The following is a 23,844-nucleotide window of genomic DNA, read 5'->3' on the forward strand; positions in this document are numbered from 1 at the left end:
GAGCCTCCTCCTCCCGTTAGCTGTTTAATGGTCCACCACCATTCACGACTGGATGTGGTAGGACTGCAGAGCTTTGATCTGATCCGTTGATTGTGGGATCGCTTAGCCCTGTCTATAGCATGCTGCTTCCACTTTTTAGCATGTATGTAGTCCTGTGTTGCAGCTTCCCACCTCATTTTTAGGTACGCCTGGTGCTGCTCCTCTACACTTGTTATTGAACCAGGGTTGGTCCCCTGGCTTGGTGGTAATGGTAGAATGAGGGATATGCCGGGCCATGAGGTTACAGATTGTGGTGGAATACAATTCTGCTGCTGCTGATGGCCCACAGCACCTCATGGATGCCTAGTTTTGAGCTGCTAGATCTGTTCTGAATCTATCCCATTTAGCACAGTGGTAGTGCCACACAACACGATGGAGGAGGTTTCCTTGCCCATGCTTGACCTGAAGCTATGAGACTTCATGGGGTCCGGAGTCAATGTTGAGGACTCCCAGGGCCACTCCTTCTCAACTGTATACCACTGTGCCACCACCCCTGGCAGGACATACCCAGGGATGGCTGAAAGATATGATTCTGTGAGTATGACTATGTCAGGCTGTTGCTTGACTAATCTGTGGGACAGCTCTCCCAATTTTGGCACAAGTCCCCAGATGTTGGTGAGGAGGACTTTGCAGATCTAACTGGGCTGGGTGTTGCCGTTGCCATGTCTGTAGCCAGTGTCGATGCTGGGTGGTCTGTCTGGTTTCATTCTTATTATTTTGTTTCGTAGCGGTTAGTTACCACTGAGTGACTTGCTAGGCCATTTCAGAGTCAACCACATTGCTGTGGGTCTGGAGTCACATATAGGCCAGACCAGGTAAGGACAGCAGATTTCCTTCACTAAAGGGCAAAATCAGATGGGTTTTTACAACAATCCAATAGTTTCATGGTTACCATTACTGATGCTAGCTTTTTATTCCAGATTTATTTAATTAACTGAATTTAAATTCCCCAGCTGCCATGGTGGGATTTGAACTCATGTCTCTAGATCATTAGTCCAGGCCTCTGGATTACTAGCCCAGTGACATTACCATTACACTACCGTTCCCGATATATTGACCACAATTGCTTGACTTACATGGAGTGTTTACTGTTATGTGGTATATATTGGTCTTAAAATGTGGTGAATACCTCCCACTGTTTTTCTGTAGGTTTACCTGTTAACGGCTTAGCCCAGTTTAACATATTTAGTTCTCACTGTTTGAGAGTTTTACAGGTAACAGCAGACTGTAAAGTTTTGTGCTTGTATTCTTTTACCTGATAGTGAGTGGTAGCTGCAGAAGGTCTAAAATTCCTAACATAAACATGGAGGACTGGCTTAAGCTTCAGCTTTCGTCATGTTCTTGTACAAGCTAAGAGTCATCCACATTCCCCCAGTGTTGTAGAAGGCAGAATCTGACATGGGTTAGGCTGCTCTAAACTACTGCACTGATCTTGGTTTAGACTGTAACAAGATTAGGAGCAAAATAGTAATCAGATTCGAACTGTGTAGTTGTGGGTTTTGTAAAACAATAATAAGCAGGGCCACATTTTGTTGAAGATTGCCATGAATCTAATAACTTGTCTAGCCATCTTCACCACTAGTGTGCCTAACACAATTTGGATGTGGCTTGAATGTTTAACTGGAGAGAGCTTGGTACCTGTACAGAATAGAAGTAGGTGGATGGCATCAGTCAATATTTCTTGACCAGGTATTCTCAGTTCCAGAAGACTGCATAAATTAAAGCCCTGAGTTTCGGAATCATCGTTGTCACTCATATGTGAGTCCTCTTCATATTGCCAATGTCTTTTTGATGGTATATACTACTCCGAATTTAACACAATATTATAAATGTGGATTTGTCAATTGGATATATGGATTTAAAATAACTAGTTTTGGCTGAAATGTATGCCTTCAAGATTCTTCCCATTCTTGATAATACCTTCACATTGACTGGATACCATAAATGATTAGAAGACAAGAGTCCTAGGGGATCATTACAGGGAAGGATGGTGGGCAGTCTGAAATGTTAATGTTCTGCTTTCCTTTTCAAACCTCTTACTCATTTCCAGATCACTACAGGATACCATCTTTGCTTTGATTAAAAACTTTAATCTTAAAATAAAGTTAAAAGGTTTTATTTTTTAAAAATCCAACTGTATTACTATTACCATATAAGAACAACACGACGGCACACAGTAACAAACAGTTGGATCTTTTATGTGTACCATGCGATTACATCAGGAGTGATACGGAGATTGATTTTATTGGCTGTCATAGTTTCTGTATTATACTGACAGTAAATTGGGCTTGGATCAAAAACAAAGTCAATAAATTGAATGTTTATTTGTAAGGTTTTATTTATTGCTGTTTCATAATACAAATTATGTACATTTGAATAAATTATACATACAGTTTATTCCTAGAAAAATGTATCGCATTAAGATAAACATGAAACAAGTCTGCAGAATGTATACTGCTTACATGGCTTACAGGAGACCAGCTCAGTATATGTTGAAAGCTCATCTCCATGATTTTCTGTGTGCTCTTTCTATTTACAAAAAGGACTGGTGATAAGTAAGGAAAATTTAATGTGTAATACTGATTGGTCCATTTGCGACCGAAGGAGATAAAACAATAGAAATTGTCACTGTGGTCTCAAATATACAACTCTTTAATAACCAACACCAGAGTTGTCTAGTCTCACTCATTTTTATTTAAAAATAGATACTATTTTAATGTATTTTACTTTTAAAAATGAACCGAGCTTTATGGGTTTGTCACCTGTCTCTCTCTTTGTGATAATTTTCTCCTAACATTGCCTTGCATTGACGGTTCTGCTAGTAGATCTGTTGACTGTCATAATATTGCAATTTTGTATACCACTAAAGTATAATGAGTTTTCCAACATTTTACATTTTGAGTGCCTAAAACATAATGTATTGGTAGAAAGACAAACATTAATAATGAGCTCAACACTGTAGCTATAAGATTGTCTGGCTAACAGTAGAGCAGGATCTATAGATTTTAAATAAAATCTATCACTTTGATTCTTTACTTTGTATCCTATTAAGAAGACTTCAGCATTATTAAATGTTTACCATAAAGTAGCGCTATAGATTTGTGCTTTCACAAACCACCTGATGCCAGGTTTTATCAGGTTTGTCAACACTTTCATGAATATAACTTTTGCTGCTGTTACTTAAAATATGCTGTAAGTATTCATTTAAAATATTTATATTAAGTACTAAGGAAAAAAATAGCTACGATTAAAACTTAGCATATTCCTATGGGGCTTCTGTTGCATTAATTTAGGGGTGACAATTTACTTAGATACAGCAGACCAATAACTGTGAAAATATCATCCCTGTATCACATTTAGCAAATCTCACATCAGAGATAAAATTCATGCATTTTAAGTACTCATCGCACTTTAAAATAACTTACTTTAGGATGAGATGTACAAAGTAATAAATTTCATGCAATCATATAAGAACACAAAAGGAATTTAAAAAAACATTTTGATTGATGTTTAAAATGTGTTTAGAAACTTTCAACAGGATAAATGTAAGTAAATTACTAGTATGCTGCCTCTTAAGTTTCCTCTTGCTGCACAAATTAATTGATCATTCTCTAATAATCAGCAACCTCAATAGTAGGCCCTAGATCCAACCCTATTATGTTAGTCTTTTGTGCATTTTAGACCTCTACATTCTCTTAGGCTCTGCTTTACACAGGGAAATACCACTAGAAAGGAATTCATGGTCCATAGATTATTTAGGGAGATGTGTAGGAGCAGATCAGGTTGCAGCCACATTTCCATTCATGTTTGGTGTGTCAGCAAGTTTCTACTTAATTTTCTTGTGTTTCGTGCACTACAGATTGCACAGCTTTGAGTCTGTATTTTTGGTACTCTAAAACTAACTTGTTCAAATTGTTCCTGAACTTTTAAAATTGTCCCTTAATGAGATGTCTCCTGAGAACAGAATAACACAAAGCATAACAGTCAGGATCCTGAATAAGAATTAAGGAGCTTGAATACAGAACCTTTCTCTCGAGTTTCACTCTTGTCTTTTGCCTCATTGGTCCTAGGACTCTTAGTAAGCACTAACAAATGACATATTTTGGACCCACAAACAATACTTCACATGGTATTTATGGCACTGATTACAAATTTGGACATTTGGGTAAGATAGCAGTATTAGCTATCGGTGTACCTTGTGTGCACTCTAGGACATCCATACACAAGGCTTCTACAGCATCCATCCTTTCAATATGCACAAGCCTGGTCAGCAGATCAGGGATACTGTAACCTGCTGTGCTTATACGGTCGAATAGTTGCATTCCATCGGTCATTCCACCTATTTCATCCCTCTTCAGCCCAAAACTCTCCGCCAGATGACGCCATGTTTTTACAATAGCTTTATCCGTGCTGTAGGTAGAGCTCAACATTCTGCTGGTTTTCTCGAGACAGTCAAAAGGCAGTTCTGTAGGGCTGAGCCCTGAAAATATGAATGACGGTAATTTATTAAAACTAAAATATATCACTTGTACAATAAAAGTTTCACTAGGTAGGAGACTTGGAGGAATTAAGAATTGTTCTCCACCCCTTCATTTAGAACTGCAGTTTTCCAGTACTTTTAAATTTGCAAAATAATCTGGGATCACCTAAAATTATTAAAAGTGGTCCACAGAATTAAATAAAGCAACCCAATAGCTTTATTCTGATGTATTTATACAGTATATGTGAGATTTTCAGTAATCAAAGCTTTCCATCCCTACATACCGCACCCAATGAATGCTATGAATTGTAATTTGGACCAACAACCGGTTTGGATTTCTCAGCAGGGAACTACATTTGCACAGAATGACCAATATGGCATCCACCATTTTGACCGTGTGAATTTATCCAGATATGAAGTGACACAAGTTTTGAGGAAAAATGAAAAGCCATTTTTCTTGAATCTTAAATCCGAAAATATAGATGGGGATTTTTTAAATAATAAAAAACCAAGAAATTGACAACATAATGAACCCTATAAAATAAATTACAGTGCATTTGGTACATCCAATGATATCAGAACTCATGATAATGACTAGTTGTTTCTCTCAATAACAATGTTAAGATATAAACCTCAGTTCAGTTGCATTTCCAAGTAGATTTTATTAGTTAGATAATTAAGTGATTGAAAAAGTCAGTATGTTTTTTAATATATTTTTCTCAACTTGTCGCACTTTGGGTTAGGAAAAATTTACAAAGTTGAAATTAATTTATGACTTGAAAAGTTTTGCAAACAGTAGATTCCTGATGCATTACCTTCTGTGAAATTGCACACTTTCTTGCACAATTCAAGTATCTTTTCCCTTCGTGTCTGTATCTGGAAAAGTAACAAAACCCATTTTCAGTTAAAAGAGTAAACATTTGGGTTAAGAGACAAACACTGCTAGAGCAGGTCTCTGCATTAATGTACTTTCACTCTTTGGGAGGTGTATAAAAAGCACATTAGTGTGAAGGCTGTACCACATAGGTTTTTTATGCACTGCTAGTCACACATGCAGTCCTTTGTACAATCTTGGTTGCTGTGCTACAGTAAGAATGTCTAGGTATTGAAAGCAGTGCAGAAAAGACAACCAAACATACTTACGGCATCTGAACTATGAAGTGTATGGGATTCTTTACTCTGAAGAAGGAGGCTCAGTTGAGATATTCAAGATCCTTAAAGGAATAAATTAATCGAACTCCAATAATATGAGATTATCACAAACTCTAGAACCAGAGGACATGAGCTCAAGCTTTGAAGAGGAAATGTGTACAAGCAATTTAGATTGAGCATACAGTCCTGAAGTCATGAAAGGTGCTACATAAATGCAATTTTTTTTCTTTTCACTGATGAGTGGACTTCTGGAGCGCAGGGCTGGTTTTGCACTAAGTTACACTGCTGCCCTATTTCATACACCGAAATAATCAATCTTTAATTAGCACGTTTCTTGCACGCATTCATAAATAGCTTCAAAAAAATCAGACTATGTTCTGTCTCGAATACTTGTGTTTATATAATGCCTTATCACGCTGTCAAAACATCTTAAATCGCTTCACACAATGAATTGCTTTTGTAGTGCAATGACTGTGATTAATTAGGCAAATATGCCAGCCATTCTGTGCTGGCAATGTCCTGCAAACCAAAATGAGATGACTAACTGGTTAATTGTTTTTTTGATGGCATTGATTGATGGATATTGCCCAGGGTACTAGGAGGACCATCACCAGAAGGACTGCAGCAGATCAGGGAGAAGGCCCATCAACATTTTCTCAGACAACTAGGTATGGGTGATAAAAATTCAGTTTTGCCTATGTTGCTCACATCAAATATATGTTTAAAAAAAAGTCGAGCTCCCAGCCCTTCTTCAAATAATAACAGAATATTTTGAGTTCACTTGAACTGGCAGACAGGACTTTAGTTTCAACATCTCATCTGAAGGACAACACTTCTGACCATATTAGTACCGTGGTGGAATGTCAAGCTCAAGTGGGACCGATTAGGAACCCATAATTGACCTCTGTGGTGTATGTGCCTTTAAGAGCCCCTGTGTACTGTAATGCCGGTAATGGCCACTCGGGCTATATAAGCCTGTATAGTGTCTTGTATCTGTTAGTTCACCTCCAGACTTTGTTCAGTAAACACCTGTGAAACCAACTCCTGCATTCCGTGTCTCCATTAACACACGGATACAACAACCTCCAAACATTCTACCAATGGAGCCAAGCTGACAGTAAATTCTTGTTTCTAAGCATCATGGAGCCAACAGTTTGACAGGAAATATCTTCCCTTAAACTAACAAAATACAGAATCATAAAGCAATATAGGGTATGGCAGCATAGTAATTCAGAGGCCTGGACTAATAATCTAATAGAACGTGTGTTCAAATCCCATCATAGCAGTTTGAGAATTTCAGTTCAGTTTTAAAAGAAACTGGAAATAAAAAGCTGGCTGGTATCAGTAAAAGATAAAGCTGTCATTAAAAACTCAACTGGTTTCCTAATGTCCTCTGGGGAAGGAACCCTGCTGTCCTTACCCAGCTGGTCTACATATGACTCCAGTCCCACATCAGTGTGGTTGACAGTTAAGTGGCATAACAAGTCACTCAGTTGTATCAAATCGCTACCACAAGCAATGCAGCAGTTCAATTAGAAAGCCCATCACCACACTCTCAGGGAAACTAGGGAAAGGCAATAAATGCCGGTCTTACCAGTGATATCCACATCCTGAGAATGAATTAAAAAAACTTTTTTTTATCAGGGAGGGGGATGGCCAGTTAATTTGTTAGTGCAATACAACACTTTTTATTAAGTATGATGCTGGAAATGCAAATTTCTACATGTTAGTATTTTAATATGATCTGCTTACACCACAGATTCCGTTCTATGCCACTGTACAGAAACATGAAATGAGAATATAAAAAAAGTAAGCAAATACTTAAGGAAAAATGGCATTAAGAGTGTTGTAAATTCTGTGCCCCTGGGTCAAGGTATATGAATGAAACCTTTCTTTTTAATTTTATTTATTAAAAACACTTATATGGCTTTGTGTATGAACTGGCAATCTCACTCAAGCAAAAGGCTAGCTGGTGTGGAGAATGGAAATATTCTGATAGATGCAGTACAGATTAGGTTAGGCTGCATTGTTGGGACAGTATATGGGAAACTATTCTATGCATATAACCCATATTGTACCTCACCTGAAAGCTCCTGATAGTGACACTAGGTGCAAAAAATGGAAAAGTGTTTCATTTCCCAGCACTAGCATTCGCCACCTTGATAATGAGAGTTATATTGGCATCTCTTGTGATAGCCTTCATCCACACAGACTTAAAGAACTTGCATTTATAGAGTGCCGTTCACACCCTCAGCATGTGCTTAAGTGCTTCACAGCCAATGAAGGTAGACTCTGTTGTTACATAGGAAAATGTGGCAGCCAATTTGCAAACAGAAAGTTCCCATAAAAATCAAAAGCTATAAATGGTGGTATTGGTTGAGGGATAAATGTTGTTCAGGACACCAGGAAAACTCTTTGCTCTTTAAATAGAACTGAGAGATATTTTATGTCCATATTTTTTTTTGTCTTATAATACTCCTGTGAGGTACCTGGGACATTTTACTACATTAAAGGTGCTATATAAATACAAGTTGTTGTTGTTGTTATCAGAATCGGCAGACAGGGCCTCTGTGTAATGTATTATCTGTAAAATGTTAATAAAGCTTGCATCTTTCCGGGACCAGGAATAGCAATGGGAACAGGAACAAATGCTGTATCTGGTAGTGGATGAGTTAATCTAAGACAGGTGGTCTGCCTGTCCAGTGTCTCCTTCAATTGCTGTACCTTTTCAAATATATGTCTCTGGAGTAATACGTAATATTTCCAGATCCCGCCTGCATTTTATTTCATGTAGAAAGCCTTACCCCAGTTGCTTTGTTGTTTGTTGATTTATCTCTTGTTAAAGGAACCAGTGACAGGAGGCATAAATCAGACATTCCCCGCTTGTCTAATGCAGCTTCTTCATCACTGTCCATACTCCGACTCAAAAGTTGCTCATTTTCTGAAGAAGCATCATTTTCACTGGGGAAGAAAACACAGTCAACATGAATACAACAGGAAATACTGTGCAAAAAATATAATTTACATCAAGATTTATCTATGCACTGAAAAATATTTATCCTTTCATTCTGTGTCTCTATGTAGAAGAAGTTAAACATTATGCTTAAGGGTAATCAGCTAAATCTTGTAACCAGCCTGGATATTTACTCAAATAGTAATAAGGCAAGGTAGTCAAGGCTAAATTATTGGAGTTCTTCAAAATAGACTTAGATACTTTGATGGGAGAGTTAGTGCACCAGAGGACTGAGCTTAAATATGCCAAATGGTCTTTTCTCATCCTTGACTGATATTATATCAGTGTACTACTAAAGAAATATTAACAGTGTCTCACAGAGATCTGAAACCTCCCTGATTTTCAGTATCTCCCATATCATGCCCTATCCGTATAATGAAATAGTCAGCCATGACCTCTCATAGCTATTGAACACTCAGTACTCTCACCGGAAATATATAATGGGATAAAAATATTCTAAGTACCTTTATAGAAATATACCAACAGATGTTTAACATGTACAGGGGCAGATAATGCAGCTTTGGTGCTTCCCGTGCATCATGAGCCACTGGCAATGATACTGGGTAGATGCTACATGCACCTCTACACAAATGAACTGATCTCTCTGATTAAAGGGAGTTTAGAATATTTGCACAATTTACTTTGTGGGCACTCTAAGTACATCTCATGATGCCAGAAGCATCAGGGCAACACTGTTTGGGTGCCAGCAGCCAGTAAAGGGCTGATGGGTGACCATTGTGCACCGGATGCTTTTCTGGTATGTGGAGAGAGGCACTCGGGACGGCTGTAGACTTGGAAGAGTGGCCAAAACTTTTTTTAAATTTAGAATTGGAGACCTGGACTATATTGTACATCTGGCAAATGTGTCTGCCTGACTGAAATGGGGATAAATATTTAGAGAGAAAGGTATGTGTCATAGCTTTGTGTTTTTTTCTAAGTAGTACAGGAAACTTTGGTTTATCCGGAGGTTATATGTCCGGAATACTCGATCTAACGGCAAAAATCAGGAGCCGTTTTCCATATGTTTTTTTAGTTCTCGTTGCTTTTTTTTTCAGTTCTGTATGTTTAAACATTAACTCTGGTATGTCTGGCACTTTTGATGTTACGGCACCAGCTCGGTCCAGTCAGTGCCGGATATCAGAAAGTTTCCTGTACTTGGAATGCAACCTCACAATTGTGAGTCATTGCCAATTCAGGTGGATATAGAACAAAAACGTTTTTCTCCTTTCATGTTCTTTCTTAATGATAATGTGCCAAGAACATCTTTTATTAAATTTATATTGGTTTGCTAGAGTTGTACGATAAACCTTAGGCTAACAGCAAATATACAAATTACAGAAACCAGTGCAAATTGACTTACCTTTTCTCAGTCTTAGGTGGAACTGCTTTCAGTTTATTATCAAATTCATCTTTCTCAGAGAATATTACAACATTTTCTGTCAAAAAATAAAATAAAAATTGATTAAAAGCCTAACAGATAACTAGCATGAATGTAATCGATTAAACAATGAGGCGGTAGAGTTTCTGCTTTGGGTGAAATCGGCGATTTGGGCGCAAACTGCACCCAAAATTGCACTAGTTTTGACAAGTGGTTCTTTTGCTCAAGTTTCTGCACAAACTTATTTCCATATCACCAACATTAAAATCTGCTATGAACCAGCATAATCGGGCAACACTTTAGAATGTAATTTTAAAAAAAATTTTGCTTTAAAAAATAATCCTTGATATATTTAGGAGTGGTAACCTGATGCAGTTTGATTAATACAGCTGAAAATGGGTGTATCACAAAAAATAAGCATTTTTAATCAGAGTGTTTAGCCCACCAGCGTGAGTAACCCGATTTGGAAAGAAAGACTTGTATTTATATAGTGCCTTTCACGACCACCGGATGTCCCAAAGCACTTTTACAGCCAATGAAGTATTTTTTGAAGCGCAGTCACTGTTGTAATGTAGGAAACGTGGCAGCCAATTCGCGCTCAGTAAACTCCCACAAACAGCAATGTGATAATGACCAGGTAATCAGTTTCTTTTTGTTATATTGATTGAATAACTGAAAATGACTTTTAAAAAGCTATACAGAACCATTTGCTAGTTATACTGGTGTACAATACTCAATTTCTTAGTAAATTAAAAAAATATATATTCAAAAGCTTTTAAACCGTACCTATTAGTGTCCTTGCACCCAAAAAACCTAACTTAACGGCCCTTGCACATGCGCAAACCTGTCAAAACGAAGGAAGTTCAACGCGTGTGCGCAGAGTCCTGCGCGCACGCGTTGGACCTCTTAACCCCTTAGTTCGATGGAGAGGAAATGCCGGTTTCCCGCGCATGCGCTGTGCATGCTGGAATCCGGCAATTCCTCCGGCCACACGCGTGAGTACACCATCCGTACTCACGCGTTGGGAACGGAATTACTGGCCCAACGAGTCTCCTTGAAAGCCCGCAAACAGGCGCAATTAACAGAAACTCGCAATGGCGATCAATTCGATATGGGGCGGGGCCAACTTCTAGATTGCGGAAACTCGTTATGCGCTGGACATAATTTGCGCTTGAAATTCTGCAATCTTTTATGCTGGTTTGGCCAATTTCGGGCGAATTGCGCTGAGAAAAACAGCACAACCTAGTGGAAACTACATGCCACATTTTTAAGACAAACTTGATCCAGGCAAGTCCTTCATTGTGATAAAGGATTCAATTCAAATACAAGGCAATATCAGTTAGGAAGTTAAGAGTAAGGTTGCAAGTGGTGTACCCCATGTGTCTGTGCTTGGCCTACTTTTGTTCTCAGTGTATAGAGATGATTGGGACTTGGGACTGGTATAGGGAACAGAGTCACAGGCCTAGAAATTCAGTGGGCTGCGCCACCCGTTAGTGCCTTAAGAGGGCGCTAAGTGGGTCGGAAGCCACTGGCCATGCCTCCCGCTAAATTCAGCGGGACACTAATGGCGGTGCTAGCCGTTAGTGCTGTGCCGCTACCGATGATGTCATCGGTGTGCGCAGCGCCCCGCTGATGCCCCGATCGCGATATTTAGATGCGCCCCCTGCTTTAACGGCGGACGCTATGTGCGACCGGTTCAGGGGGGCCTACCTGCGGCGGTAGAGACGCTAATTAAAGGAGAGGTGCGGGGTGGCCATTTTTGTTGCTGGCCGCCTGCCAACACCTCTCCGCGCTGCCGTCCCCGGCCTCCTGAGCGCCCCCCCCCCCGGAGTGCCGGCTGCGTTCCAAGAGCCCGGCACTTCTCCTCGGTGCCGGTCTCTTTTGCCGGCACTCGCGATCCTCGGGTCCCCAGCTGGGCCCCAGATCGCGCTGCACAAGGCCCCTCCCCTTTAAGAAGGGGAGGAAGGCCTGCAGTACCGCAGCGCGCCATGCTGCAGCGTGTGGTGCTGCAGCACGTTGCGCAGCGATATTCAGTTGCAGCGCCCCAAGAGGGATGCGGGGCGCCTCCAGTAGCACCGCGCTTCCCACTGGGGCGCGCCAACTGAATTTCAGGCGGGCGGCCGCGAATGCTTCCGGGGCACTACTTTTAGCGCCCTGGTGAGGCTGGCGCCCCAAACGGGGCTATAGTGAATTTCTAGGCCATAGAGTCATAGTTATACAAGCACAGAAAGAGGGCCTTCGGCCCATCGTGTCTGAGCCGGCCATCAAGCCCTGTCTATTCTAATCCCATTTTCCAGCACTTGGTCCATAGCCTTGTATGCTATGGCATTTCAAGTGCTCATCTAAGTGCTTCTTGAATGTTGTGAGGGTTCCTGCCTCTACCACCCTTTCAGGCAGTGAGTTCCAGATTCCAACCACCCTCTGGGTGAAAAAGTTTTTCCTCAAATCCCCTCTAAACCTCCTGCTCCTTACCTTGAAACTATGCCCCCTGGTTATTGACCCCTCTACTAAGGGGAAAAGTTCCTTTCTATCTACCCTATCTATGCCCCTCATAATTTTGTACACCTCAATCAGGACTCCCTCAGCCTTCTCTGCTCTAAGGAAAACAACCCCAGCCTGTCCAGTCTCTCTTCATAGCTGAAGCGCTCCAGCCCAGGTAACATCCTGCTGAATCTCCTCTGCACCCTCTCCAATGCAATCACATCCCTCCTATAGTGTGGCGACCAGAACTGCACACAGTATTCCAGCTGTGGCCTAACTAGCGTTTTGTACAGCTCCATCATAACCTCCCTGCTCTTATATTCTATGCCTCGGCTAATGAAGGCAAGTATCCCATATGCCTTTTTAACCACCTTCTCTACCTGTCCTGCTGCCTTCAGGGATCTATGTACATGCACACCAAGGTCCCTCTGCTACTCTGTCCTTCCTAGGGTCCTACCATTCATTGTGTATTCCCTTGCCTTGTTAGTCCTCCCAAAATGCATCACCTCACACTTTTCAGGGTTAAATTCCATTTGCCACTGTTCTGCCCATCTAACCAACCCATCTATATCGTCCTGTAGCCTGAGGCTTCCCTCCTCGCTATTTACCACTCCACCAATTTTCGTGTCATCTGCGAACTTACTGATCATACCTCCTACATTCATATCTAAATCATTAATGTACACTACAAACAGCAAAGGACCCAGCACCAATCCCTGCAGTACACCACTGGACACAGGCTTCCAGTCACAAAAACAACCTTCGACCATCACCCTCTGCCTCTTGCCACTAAGCCAATTTTGGATCCAATGTGCCAAATTGCCCTGGATCCCATGGGCTCTTACCTTCTTGACCAGTCTCCCATGTGGGACTTTGTCAAAAGCCTTACTGAAGTCCATGTAGACTACATCAACTGCACTACCCTCATCCACACACCTAGTCACCCCCTCAAATATCTCAAAATTTACTGACAACACAGAAGAAGGAGGTTTTGCAAACAATGAGGACTATAAAAGACTTCAGGGAGATGTAGACAGGTTGGCGGAATGGATAAACGGGTGGTGTATACTATTTAATGTGGAGAAGTGTGAGGCAGTACAGTGGGAGAAAAAAGCATGGAATGTAAGAATACACTTAATGGAAATACCCTGAACGGTGTGGATGAAGAGAGAAGCCTTGGGGTTCAAAAACATTAGGATTTTCTCAATAGAATACATCAAAAAATACTGTGCAAGTTTGCACTCAAAATGTGACACATGGGGAGTTCCTGATCTCAACTGTAGGGAGACATTGAAAGGTTGCAGGCAGGGAAGGAAAATTAGAGGGCCAGTTACTCCCATACTCCTAGTGACTTGTAAGTTAGAGAACAGAATTACAGGTCGCCAACCTACCCTGTCAGCTGGGGAAGGTGGGTGGCTGTCTGCTACAAGGAAATCCCACAAAAGAAAGAGGCAAAATATTACAGAAGAAAAACATAAGGCTTACGGTTTAATACACAGCACTTGTATTGATGTGAATCAGTGCTTAATTTCAAAAAGTGGAAAACCCAGATATCTGAGAATTTTACAAATATTCCAGGAACAAAAATATAAATGAAATGAAAAGATGTATTGCCAGAAGCTGTGTTGTCAGAAAGATGTCTAGGAAATCAACCCTATGCAAAACTTTTCCTCGGAGTCTCAAAATCAGAATCATTTTCAGTTATTGTAACTCCATACTTATTATATCCACTGGGTATTAAAACTTGAAATAGATGCGTGTATTTAGATGATAAAACTTATATTTTGGGTAGGATTGGATGCTTTGGGACAGGTGTTAATGTAGATAATGAACTTTTTTTTACCTTGTACTTCCTTCTTGTCTTCTTGGTTGTTGATCTGGGCTTCAACATTTTTTACAGAATGGCCACTGCAACAGGCTAAAATACAAGAGCGATATACTTAGCTTTTTGTCAAAATAAAAACAACATTAAAAAAGTTTCTTTTCTGAGTAAAATACAGTAACATGACCATACTCACCCTGGGTAGAAGACTTTGTCTTTAAAATGTAGAAAAGAACAATTAAGACAATGGCTATGGCCATTATAAATATGGTGGACATGGCAATTATCAAAGCAGTGCCCAGGTGTCCTTGTCCAGCCTGATCTACTAAGGAAAGGCAGAATTCAAGAAAGGAAATACATAAATAACGGAATTTTCTTTACAAATTTTGAATGTTAGCACTCTCCTGGCATGTCTTTGAAAGCTTCAACCTCTGGTAATATTGGAACACAAGCATCAAGATTATCATCATTTTAGATAGCTGGCTTTTATTAATTTAAAAAATACAACTCATTTTTAACTAGGATGTTTACTAATCAAACCACAATAATGTATTGTTAAATACTAAACCATCATTTCATTGCAACTAACACCAACGATCTACTCCACGACACAACTAAGACAGATATATTTTAAGGTGTATATATAGGACCTGCTGATTTCTGTTTACCTGGGGGGGGGACACTGAAGATATAATCAGGTGATAGGTCAGAGAGAGAGAGATACAAAACCATATCACAATGGAACAGGATTCATGTTGGACCCAATGGTTTATCCATTTCCAGAGCAATGAGATCATAAGCCTTTTTGCTAATTTTATAGACTTAAAAAGCAAGCATACATTTGCTATCAATTATGCTGCTGAGCTGGGGGTGGTTATATTAAGTTGAACCCAACTAAGGCTATGAGTATGTAATTCTGAGCTGAGTCACATTATATTAAGTTGAACCCAGATACTGTGGTGATGCTAGAAGTCTGAAAAAAAGTTGTTGTACTACTTGTGATTATTACTTTGAGAATCATGTTATATTTGCACATGTAGAGATGTAGTGCCACACTGGGGGGAGGTGTTGAATGGAGTAAGGCAGAGGACATTGCTTGGACCTCTGTTACTTCCTCTTGATATAAATGACTTGGATGCAGGAAGCAAATGTAAGTTTATTAAATTTGCAGATGGTACTAAAATAGGGAGAGCAGTAGGTACAGATAATGCTGTTAATAACTTGAAGAAAGATTTAAATCAGTTATGCAATTGGGCAGATAAACGTCAACTTAAATTTAACATTGACCAATATGATTTACATATTGGGCAATGCAATGAGTGACAATGAAGGGAATAGAATTAGCAGAGGAAAACTTAGAAAGGGAGCTGGGATAACAGTAGATTCATCATTTACAATGGCAAATCAATGTAGAGAAGCAATTTAAAAACAAATAGAATATTGGAATACATTGCTAGAATAGTGGAGGGAAAGTCTACAGAACTCATGCTAAGGCTTTATAAAGCTTTATGCAGACCACACTTGGAATACTGTGAACAGTTTTGATCACCATGCTTCAAAAGGGCTTATATGTACTAGGGAGAGTGCAGAGAAGATCAACAAGAATGATTGCCAGTATAAAATGAATGAGCTTTGAGGAAAGACTAGAGAAGCCCTACAGTCCAGATAGAAAAAAAATAAAGGGGGAACCTCACAAATGTGTATAGTGTATAAAGTATAAAAAGGTATATAGATAAAGTGAACAACAACAACTTATATATTTATATAGCACCTTTAACGTAGTAAAATGTCCCAAGGCACTTTACAACTAGTCTAGTAGCATAAAATACTAACATAAATTTTCTGGTCACTATCACTTTAAAATAGCATTACCTGGCTGGGTTTCTTCAGTAAGTGTTGAAAACTCAAAACCTTCCTCTTCGGCTGTGCCTTCAGTTCCCCAGCCAACCTCTCCATTCCCCTCCCCCTTCCTCAAATCCACTGTATCCCTTTTCCTTTCATTATAAAGTGCCCTGAGAAATCTTCCTGCAATTGAGGAGTGCTTTATAAATGCACCCTTGTCATTGAGTGCCCAACTCAAATTTGTAAATGTATAAATACATTTTAAAAAGTTGCAAGCTCAAAGTTGTTAGTCTATAGGATACTGAAACATCCATAATGTGATGTTGTTATACCTTTGTGAGTTTCTTGTAGAATGGGAGCGTTTCCATTGTTGGCTGTGGTACTGCTTGAAATACTTGAAGACAAAGTGATGACCAAGCCTAAGAAACAATAATAGGGATGGCCAACTACTTTTAATATATCAAGACAAAAAATGCAGTGTTAAATTATTTCATGTATATTTTGGAACCATCATCATTTTTACCAGTTAAACACATTTGGAAAGAAAATAATGTAAATGTATTAAATATAATATGAACTTTGAATCACATATTTTTGGGCAAGAATTATATTTATTTAAGTTGGTAGGTTGCAGAATGAGTCAGGATAAGGATTATTAAAATATTAATTAAACTATCAGAAAATAACAATGTACATGTGCTTATATACTATAGAAGAGAATGAATGATAGGTTGGTCCCATCTTTCAGAATCTAAAATAGGAGGTGTATTCTTTACTTGAACCTTCAAATAACATGAACATTACTGTGCACTGGTTAAAATTTGACACTGACTTCATTTCAACAATTTTCTATGCTTAGAGTGTACAGACCAATTTATTATTCTCAAGCAGCAGCTTATCCTATATTTTCCTCTGCGTCTTAGTTTTAACAAATTCAGAAACTCCTTGTTTGTAAAGACTTCTACAAATTTGTAAAAACGAAAGCAGAGAAAATAATACGGCACATCTTTCTTTTATTTTCATAGTTTTGTTTTAGATAATTTTAGACATCTTTAGTATTTTTTAAAAAATAGTGTGTATTTTTCAATATAGCAGAACAATTAGTGCGCTGTAAATTGAAACCAGTTTCTTGCTTGTTTTTTGTTTGGCGCTAATATATATTACAATAAATACTGGTTATCTGCTGCTGTTAATACCTGTTAAAGTTCTTTCTTGTTCAAGGAATCAATTCATTCATACCAATGGCAACTTTGTGTTTTGATTAGCTCCCAACTAATCTTTGAATTAGGATATCTCGATATGATTAAGCATACCTGTGAGAGACAGGCTGAGTCTCCTCTACTGATAGTCAGAGTTGACACTAGCAGCCTTTAATTCAAACAGGAAAGTATCTAAAATGTCTTCGTACTTAAGATGATACTGTGGCAGAGCCACCAAGGGACTCTTATATCGATGTACATAATTATCTGTAACAGAATGAATCTGTACCTGTATTCGTTTTACTACATGTAAATAGCGCGGTCTCTAAAGGGTTAAGACCAAACGCGATGACGTCACCACGTGGGTCACGTGACGTTCCCAACGGCGGGAAACGTGATGACGTCATGACGTCAGAGGGAGGAGCCCTCTCTCTCAGTCCTCGTGGAGCCAGCATTGAGCATAGACCTGTTTGTTAGTTCTCCTGCGTTTGATTGTTACTTCTGCAAAACAGTATTAAACTTAGTTTAGTTAACAGACTGACTCGATCTCAGTCTTTTGATTAGGAACCTGACAATTCCTACAATACTATCAATGGAGTAGTAGGTTGTGTGTGTTTGTGTGTATGAGTCACCAAACAGAAGGGCAGATTAGCCTGTGCCCTCTTTTGCATCTCTATCTGGCCAGTTACAGAGGCCTGGAAACAGGACCATCTGTCTGTCCTCTTGGTACAGGTATGATGCATGGCACAGAGAAACCTGAATAAAGGGAAAAAAAGAATAAAATAGCACTAACATATATGCACCATAATAGGGATAGACTGGCCACTCTCTATTCAATTCAAAACCAGGGCCTAGAAATTCAGTTGGGCGCGCCAGCCGTTAGCGCCTTAGGAGGAGTAGATCTCGAGCGCTAGGCGCTTAGCGCCCGGGCGCAGTGCGATCTGCGCCTCGCCCCAACTTCAGTAGACATTTAGCGCCGGCGCAAAGTCTTAGCGCGTGCCCTGCTGCGCGCGCAGATCATGACGTCATTTTGTCGTGCAACGCCCTTTGTGCGCCCGGAACCGGAACTTCACTCACGCCGCCCCATTGTGCGCTGGGCGGCCCTAACGACTGTTGAGTGGAATGGTACACAGCCGAGGCAGGCCGCGGGGAGTGCAAATTAAAGGGCACTCCTGCAGTAGAAAAGGCAGCCGTTTTGCAACACTTTGTGAGAGACAAAGATGGAGGAGGAAGAAGAGGAGGGGGAGGAGGAGGAGGTGGTGGTGGTGTGCCGGTACCACATAACAAACCGATGGAGAGAAGCCCTCCCCAACAACACAAATACAGCAGTCTCGGCCTTTCAAAAAACCAAATCCACCCTCCCCCTTTAAGAGCTCACCTGAGCCAGAGTGTCTGCCGTCAATCAGCAGCTCGCCGCACCTGCCCTGCGCCCACCTTCCGGTGTTAGCGCCCGGGCCACCGGCTTAGCGCCTAAAGAGAGCCGTGCATCGCCAGTTTTAGCGCTCGAGCAAACTCTTAGGGCGAAGCTAATGAATATCGGGGAAGTGGCCTCGAATTTGCGCCGGGCGCAAACTTTAGCGGCCGCCCGACTTTACCGGCCCAAAAGTGGCTATAATGAATTTCTAGGCCCAGGTTCCTAAATAAAAAACTCTTTTCTAACCCAACTGCACCAGCTAATTCTACAAAATGATAATTATGAAAGAAAACGATTGCACTCTGATGGCTCAGTAACACCTCCTTGGTGTGCTGTTGAACCATACAAATCAGGAAGGTTCCGGGTTTGATTCCCGCTCTGTGGGGATTTAGCTTATTTCTGCTGGGGTGACATTGAGGTAGCTACATTTAACCTCAAGTCTCCTAGGCTACAATGTTGGGCTAGGACAGGATTAGACTAATCTGTGATGTGAACTTTGGTGAAATAGTCTGCAGAATTGTGGTTTAGCACAAATTACAGTAAAGGAGGAGAGAAAATTGAAATAATGTTTTTAATATTTATATGCTCGAGAGGTGACTCACATTCCTTTGTGTTAGGAGGTGCCAGTGCACAGGAATGGCAAACCTTTGTATAGGTGTTTCTTGATCTGTTGTCCAGTATGTAATAACTGTAAATAAAGACCACATATGTAAGTTAACAAAGCATTCCCAGCACAAAATAGTGCCTCACAGGAAACAGTGGATCACTGTGCGACAAATTAAAGATCATGCCAAGAGCACTGAACAGCAATGGGTAAGAAAATCCTCTGTTAGTGCACGCCAATCACCAATAAACATAATTACAGTATTCAAACATTAGGAATTCAATAGGTTCCACTATTTCAGTACTAATGTTCTTGGTAGCTTTAAAAAAGACATCTTTTGACAAACAATGTGCAATAGCTAATATACTGTAGCAAAGAAATCTAGGGAAAGTTCTCTCAGCTTGTTTTAAAATAAATGCTGCACAAGCTCAGCAAGGTGCCCTCAGATCTGGTACCTTGCTGAGCTGTCATTGCATGAAAGTAAACAGGATTTTGTGACATTTGCCTTTGAGGTAACAGCATGCTGGGTGAATGTCCAGCTAATTACTCAGCTCGCACTTCACATTAATTTCATCACTGGTTGGTGCATGTCAAATGTAGAGGCAGAACTTCATCAAACATTATTGCATTTCATACAGTAGCGTCTGATCATGTCAACAGCCAGGAGAGGGAACAGAAGTCAGTGAGGAGGGTAATGCACTGCTCGCAATACTACAATCATCTGATAGCACTGGGGTTAATACAATACCTGTAGTTTATCACTTCAGTCTTAATCACTCCACAGTGTCTAGCCCAACATGACAGTAATGTTAACTGGCTTTGAATAAGCACACTCATCAATGGAAAGCCAGACAATTCTTTGTCTCCTTTAAATAACTGGTTGAATTTTGATCTTACAAATCAAAACTGAAATGGAAATGCTCCAAGGATGATGTCTATCAGGTTAATTGCAGAAGAGCGCTGACCTGTTATGTTGGTAAACAATGGCTCGGAATTTGCGGTCATCAGCCAAGTGAGTAAGCCCTTAAAATTCTAACTTTTTAAAATAGTTAGAGAGAGCAAAAAATAGAATGGAGCTCTCACATGGGGTAAAGACAAACCTGTACTAAAGATGGACAAACTTTAAAAAAAAGTTTCTTAAAAATTAAATTTTTTATTAAAATGGACAAATTTCACACTTCACAAAATTTATGTTTGTTTTCCAGGTCCTTAACATTTGTTTAGCAGTCAATACGCTGCTAAAACCCCAGTTACACTGAATCCCTTTGGGTCTAACATTTAATGGGGAATTTAACAGCGTAATTACTGTGGAAGAGCCAAAATTTTCGTCAGTTTCAATGATTTATGAGATTTCACTGATTGCCGGCTCTGTGGGGGTGGAACAGCGCAGCCAGTTTCAGAGCTGTCATTGACAGACTGCAACTTTGGGATTTCCCCATGCGCCAAATCCCGAAGTTGCAGTCAGTTGAAGTTGCTGAAGGTGCAGCAGGCGGTTAAGAAGGCAAATGGTATGTTGGCCTTCGTAGCAAGAGGGTTCGAATACAAGAACAAGGATGTCTTGCTGCAGTTGTACAGGGCCTTGGTGAGACCACACCTTGAGTATTGTGTGCAGTTTTGGTCGCCTTATCTGAGGAAGGACGTTCTTGCCATGGAAGGAGTGCAGCGAAGATTCACCAGGCTGATACCTGGGATGGCAGGAATGATGTATGAGGAGAGATTGTGTCGATTGGGCTTATACTCACTGGAGTTCAGAAGATTGAGAGGGGATCTCATCGAAACCTATAAAATTCTGTCAGGCCTGGACAGACTAGATACAGGAAGGATGTTTCTGATGGCCGGGGAGTCCAGAACCAGGGGTCATAGTCTAAGGATAAGGGGTAAGCCATTTAGGACTGAAATGAGGAGGAATTTCTTCACCCAGAGAGTGGTGAACCTGTGGAATTCTCTGCCACAGAGGGCGGTGGAGGCCAGTTCATTAAGTATATTCAAGAAAGAGTTGGATATATTTCTTAAGGCTAAAGGGATCAAGGGATATGGGGAGAAGGCAGGGACCGGGTACTGAATTTGGATGATCAGCCATGATCTCATTGAATGGCGGAGCAGGCGCGAAGGGCCGAATGGCCTACTCTTGCTCCTATCTTCTATGTATCTATGTATCTATGTTTCAAAAGCAGAATGACGGCGAACGCTGCCAATACATTGCAGGGTATTAAACCTGTTGATGCGAATGGGGCGCAGGGATTGATCTCTGTGCCTGAACAAGTACGTCCAAGGCTCACCTGATATTGGGCCTCAGGCCTCATTTAAATTACACTGGCGAGCTGCGGATACATATTGTGTGTTTCCAGGTAACTCACCGGCGAAGAGGCCTAGAATACTGTGCTGTTGCATCGCTGGCAGTGGCCCTCTTCTAAGTCTTTAAAGGGGAAGGGAAGGTGACCGGGAGTGATTCAACCAGGAGTGGATGGCAATCCCGGGGGGCGCAAAGTCACGATTGGGGGGGGAGGGGGGGTTGAGGATGCGATCGGGGATTCGAGGTTGTGATTGGGGAAGGTGGATGCGGCGATCGGGGAGGGGGAGCGGTAGCAGGCAGTGGCCTGTAGTTTGAATGTAGAGCCGGGAGGAGCACTCCTGCACCTCTTGGCTCCACATTCAGCTAAGTATATTTCTAGGCCAATGCTTGTCATCCAAGCAGACTGTAAATTTAACAAGTTCTGTTGTTGTTATCACAGCATGTCATTTAATTAGAATCTTACCCAACAACTAGTTAAAGCAGCCAGTAGCTGAGCCATACCAGCCAGGAAGCACGCAGGTATGCTCCCCAATCTCTGCTGAATTAGGTGATCTCAGCCGAGATGCTGGTAGGAGTGCTACAGTTGGCCTCGGTGCCCTTTTATTCATCTTTCATTCCCATCACACCCCTGGCTTAACAGTTCCCTCCATGGCCTCATATCGTTGGGTTGTAAGCTCAAATGTATCTGGCATGTGATTGCCTAATTGTTGATCACCTAGTCTTATTGAGACTAATTGCTGCTCTGTCTCCCTGGCAAAATCCTCCTCCTACTTCAAAATTATATTGGAGAGTAGAAGTAACTCTAACTTCCTATTCCCCATTACCAAAATTGAGTTTATATGCAGAAATATCTCTGCCCCCTTATCCCTTTGCTTTGATCCCATGTTTCTTCATTTCCCCAAACCATGCTCCCACCCGACCTTTATTTCATAGTTTTTCCATCTGCCCTTCATTCTCAATTAACTCATCCTATTGGTGCAGACCAGCCACCTTCTCCCTCGCTCCCTTCTCTTGCAGCTCAAACCACGAGATATCGCCTCCTCAGCCCACTGTTCACCAGCATCATCAACCTGTCTCTACTCTATTGCATCATCCTCTCCTCCTTCAAAATAACTGTCAACCCCTCCTTAAAAAAATCCTTAAATTACTCCACCCTTTTCAACTGTCGCCCTAGCTTAAATCTTCCCTTCCTTTCCAAAATATCTATGCACCTGGCTCTCCTATTTACTCTCGGCTTGAGACCCTGCAAACTGGTTTCTGTATGACCACAATATAGAAACTGTTCTTGTCAAAGTCATAAGTGATACCTTCTGTAACTGTGGTCACACTTTGTTGTCCTGCCTCATCCGTCTTGACCATCCCAGACTTCCTTTGCTCCACCATTGACGGCTATGCCTTCAGCTATCTAGGTTCTAAGGTCTGGAATTCCCTCCCTAAACCCTTCTGCCTCTCCACCTCCCTCTCCTTTAAGACGCTCTTTAAAACCTACCTCTTTGACCAATCTTGCTGTACTGGTGCATATTTTCATTTATCCAATCCGTAAAGTACTCTGGAATACCTAATGCAAGTAATTGTTGGATTAGGGAAGGGAAAGATCAATGAGAGTTCCTGCTCTTGATCGCTAACTAGTGATCCTTACACGTGTGTAGGTGTTTGGGGAGTCCAGATTCATGCTCAACAGTGAAGGTCATTGCCATCCAATAGTCTACCAGTGCTAACTGTCTATGCTAACCAATGGAAAATGCACCATGAAATCACACAGCGACAAAGAACCAGGCCTTTAAGAGAGGAAGAGTGAGGGATGAAAAAATTACCATAGGTAAGGAAAAATATTCAGCAAGTTTTAAATTAAAACAATTCATGGTATATAATATCGCTATAGTACTTAAGTTTCAGCCCCCTTCAAAATTTCAAACATCCTTCTAGTCCCACGTTGTCTAGAATTTAAAGTTCTACTATCATCTTATTTGTATAATGCATTACAGTGGGATCAGTAAAAAAGCTATGCTGTTAAATGGAAATCATTACTGAGTGATAAATTTGAAGGTTCCCAAAAGCATTCATGTGACTGACCAGGTGATTGTTGCATTTGCAAAGATAATCCAGAGGCCGTATGCAGAGCTCAGT

General features: G+C 40.7%; 1 protein-coding gene across 1 annotated transcript in view; it reads right to left on the bottom strand.

Moving 5' to 3' along the window:
* Nucleotides 1–2,358: 2,358 nt before the first annotated feature.
* Nucleotides 2,359–23,844, bottom strand: part of edar (ectodysplasin A receptor) — a 50,006-nt gene continuing 28,520 nt past the window's right edge. Inside the window, exons 4-11 of the mRNA XM_085999026.1 lie at nt 19,423–19,508; nt 16,540–16,626; nt 14,562–14,690; nt 14,387–14,461; nt 10,045–10,120; nt 8,476–8,632; nt 5,335–5,395; nt 2,359–4,519 (exon numbers count right to left, since the gene is read on the bottom strand). Coding sequence (XP_085855152.1) covers nt 4,185–4,519; nt 5,335–5,395; nt 8,476–8,632; nt 10,045–10,120; nt 14,387–14,461; nt 14,562–14,690; nt 16,540–16,626; nt 19,423–19,508 — 1,006 coding nt within the window. The 3' untranslated portion in view covers nt 2,359–4,184. The remainder of the gene's footprint in view (nt 4,520–5,334; nt 5,396–8,475; nt 8,633–10,044; nt 10,121–14,386; nt 14,462–14,561; nt 14,691–16,539; nt 16,627–19,422; nt 19,509–23,844) is intronic.

Source organism: Somniosus microcephalus, chromosome 10 (genome assembly GCF_052327205.1).
Source record: "Somniosus microcephalus isolate GS21.2 chromosome 10, FLI_Smic_1.0, whole genome shotgun sequence".
In the NCBI taxonomy this organism is placed as follows: Eukaryota; Metazoa; Chordata; class Chondrichthyes; order Squaliformes; family Somniosidae; genus Somniosus; species Somniosus microcephalus.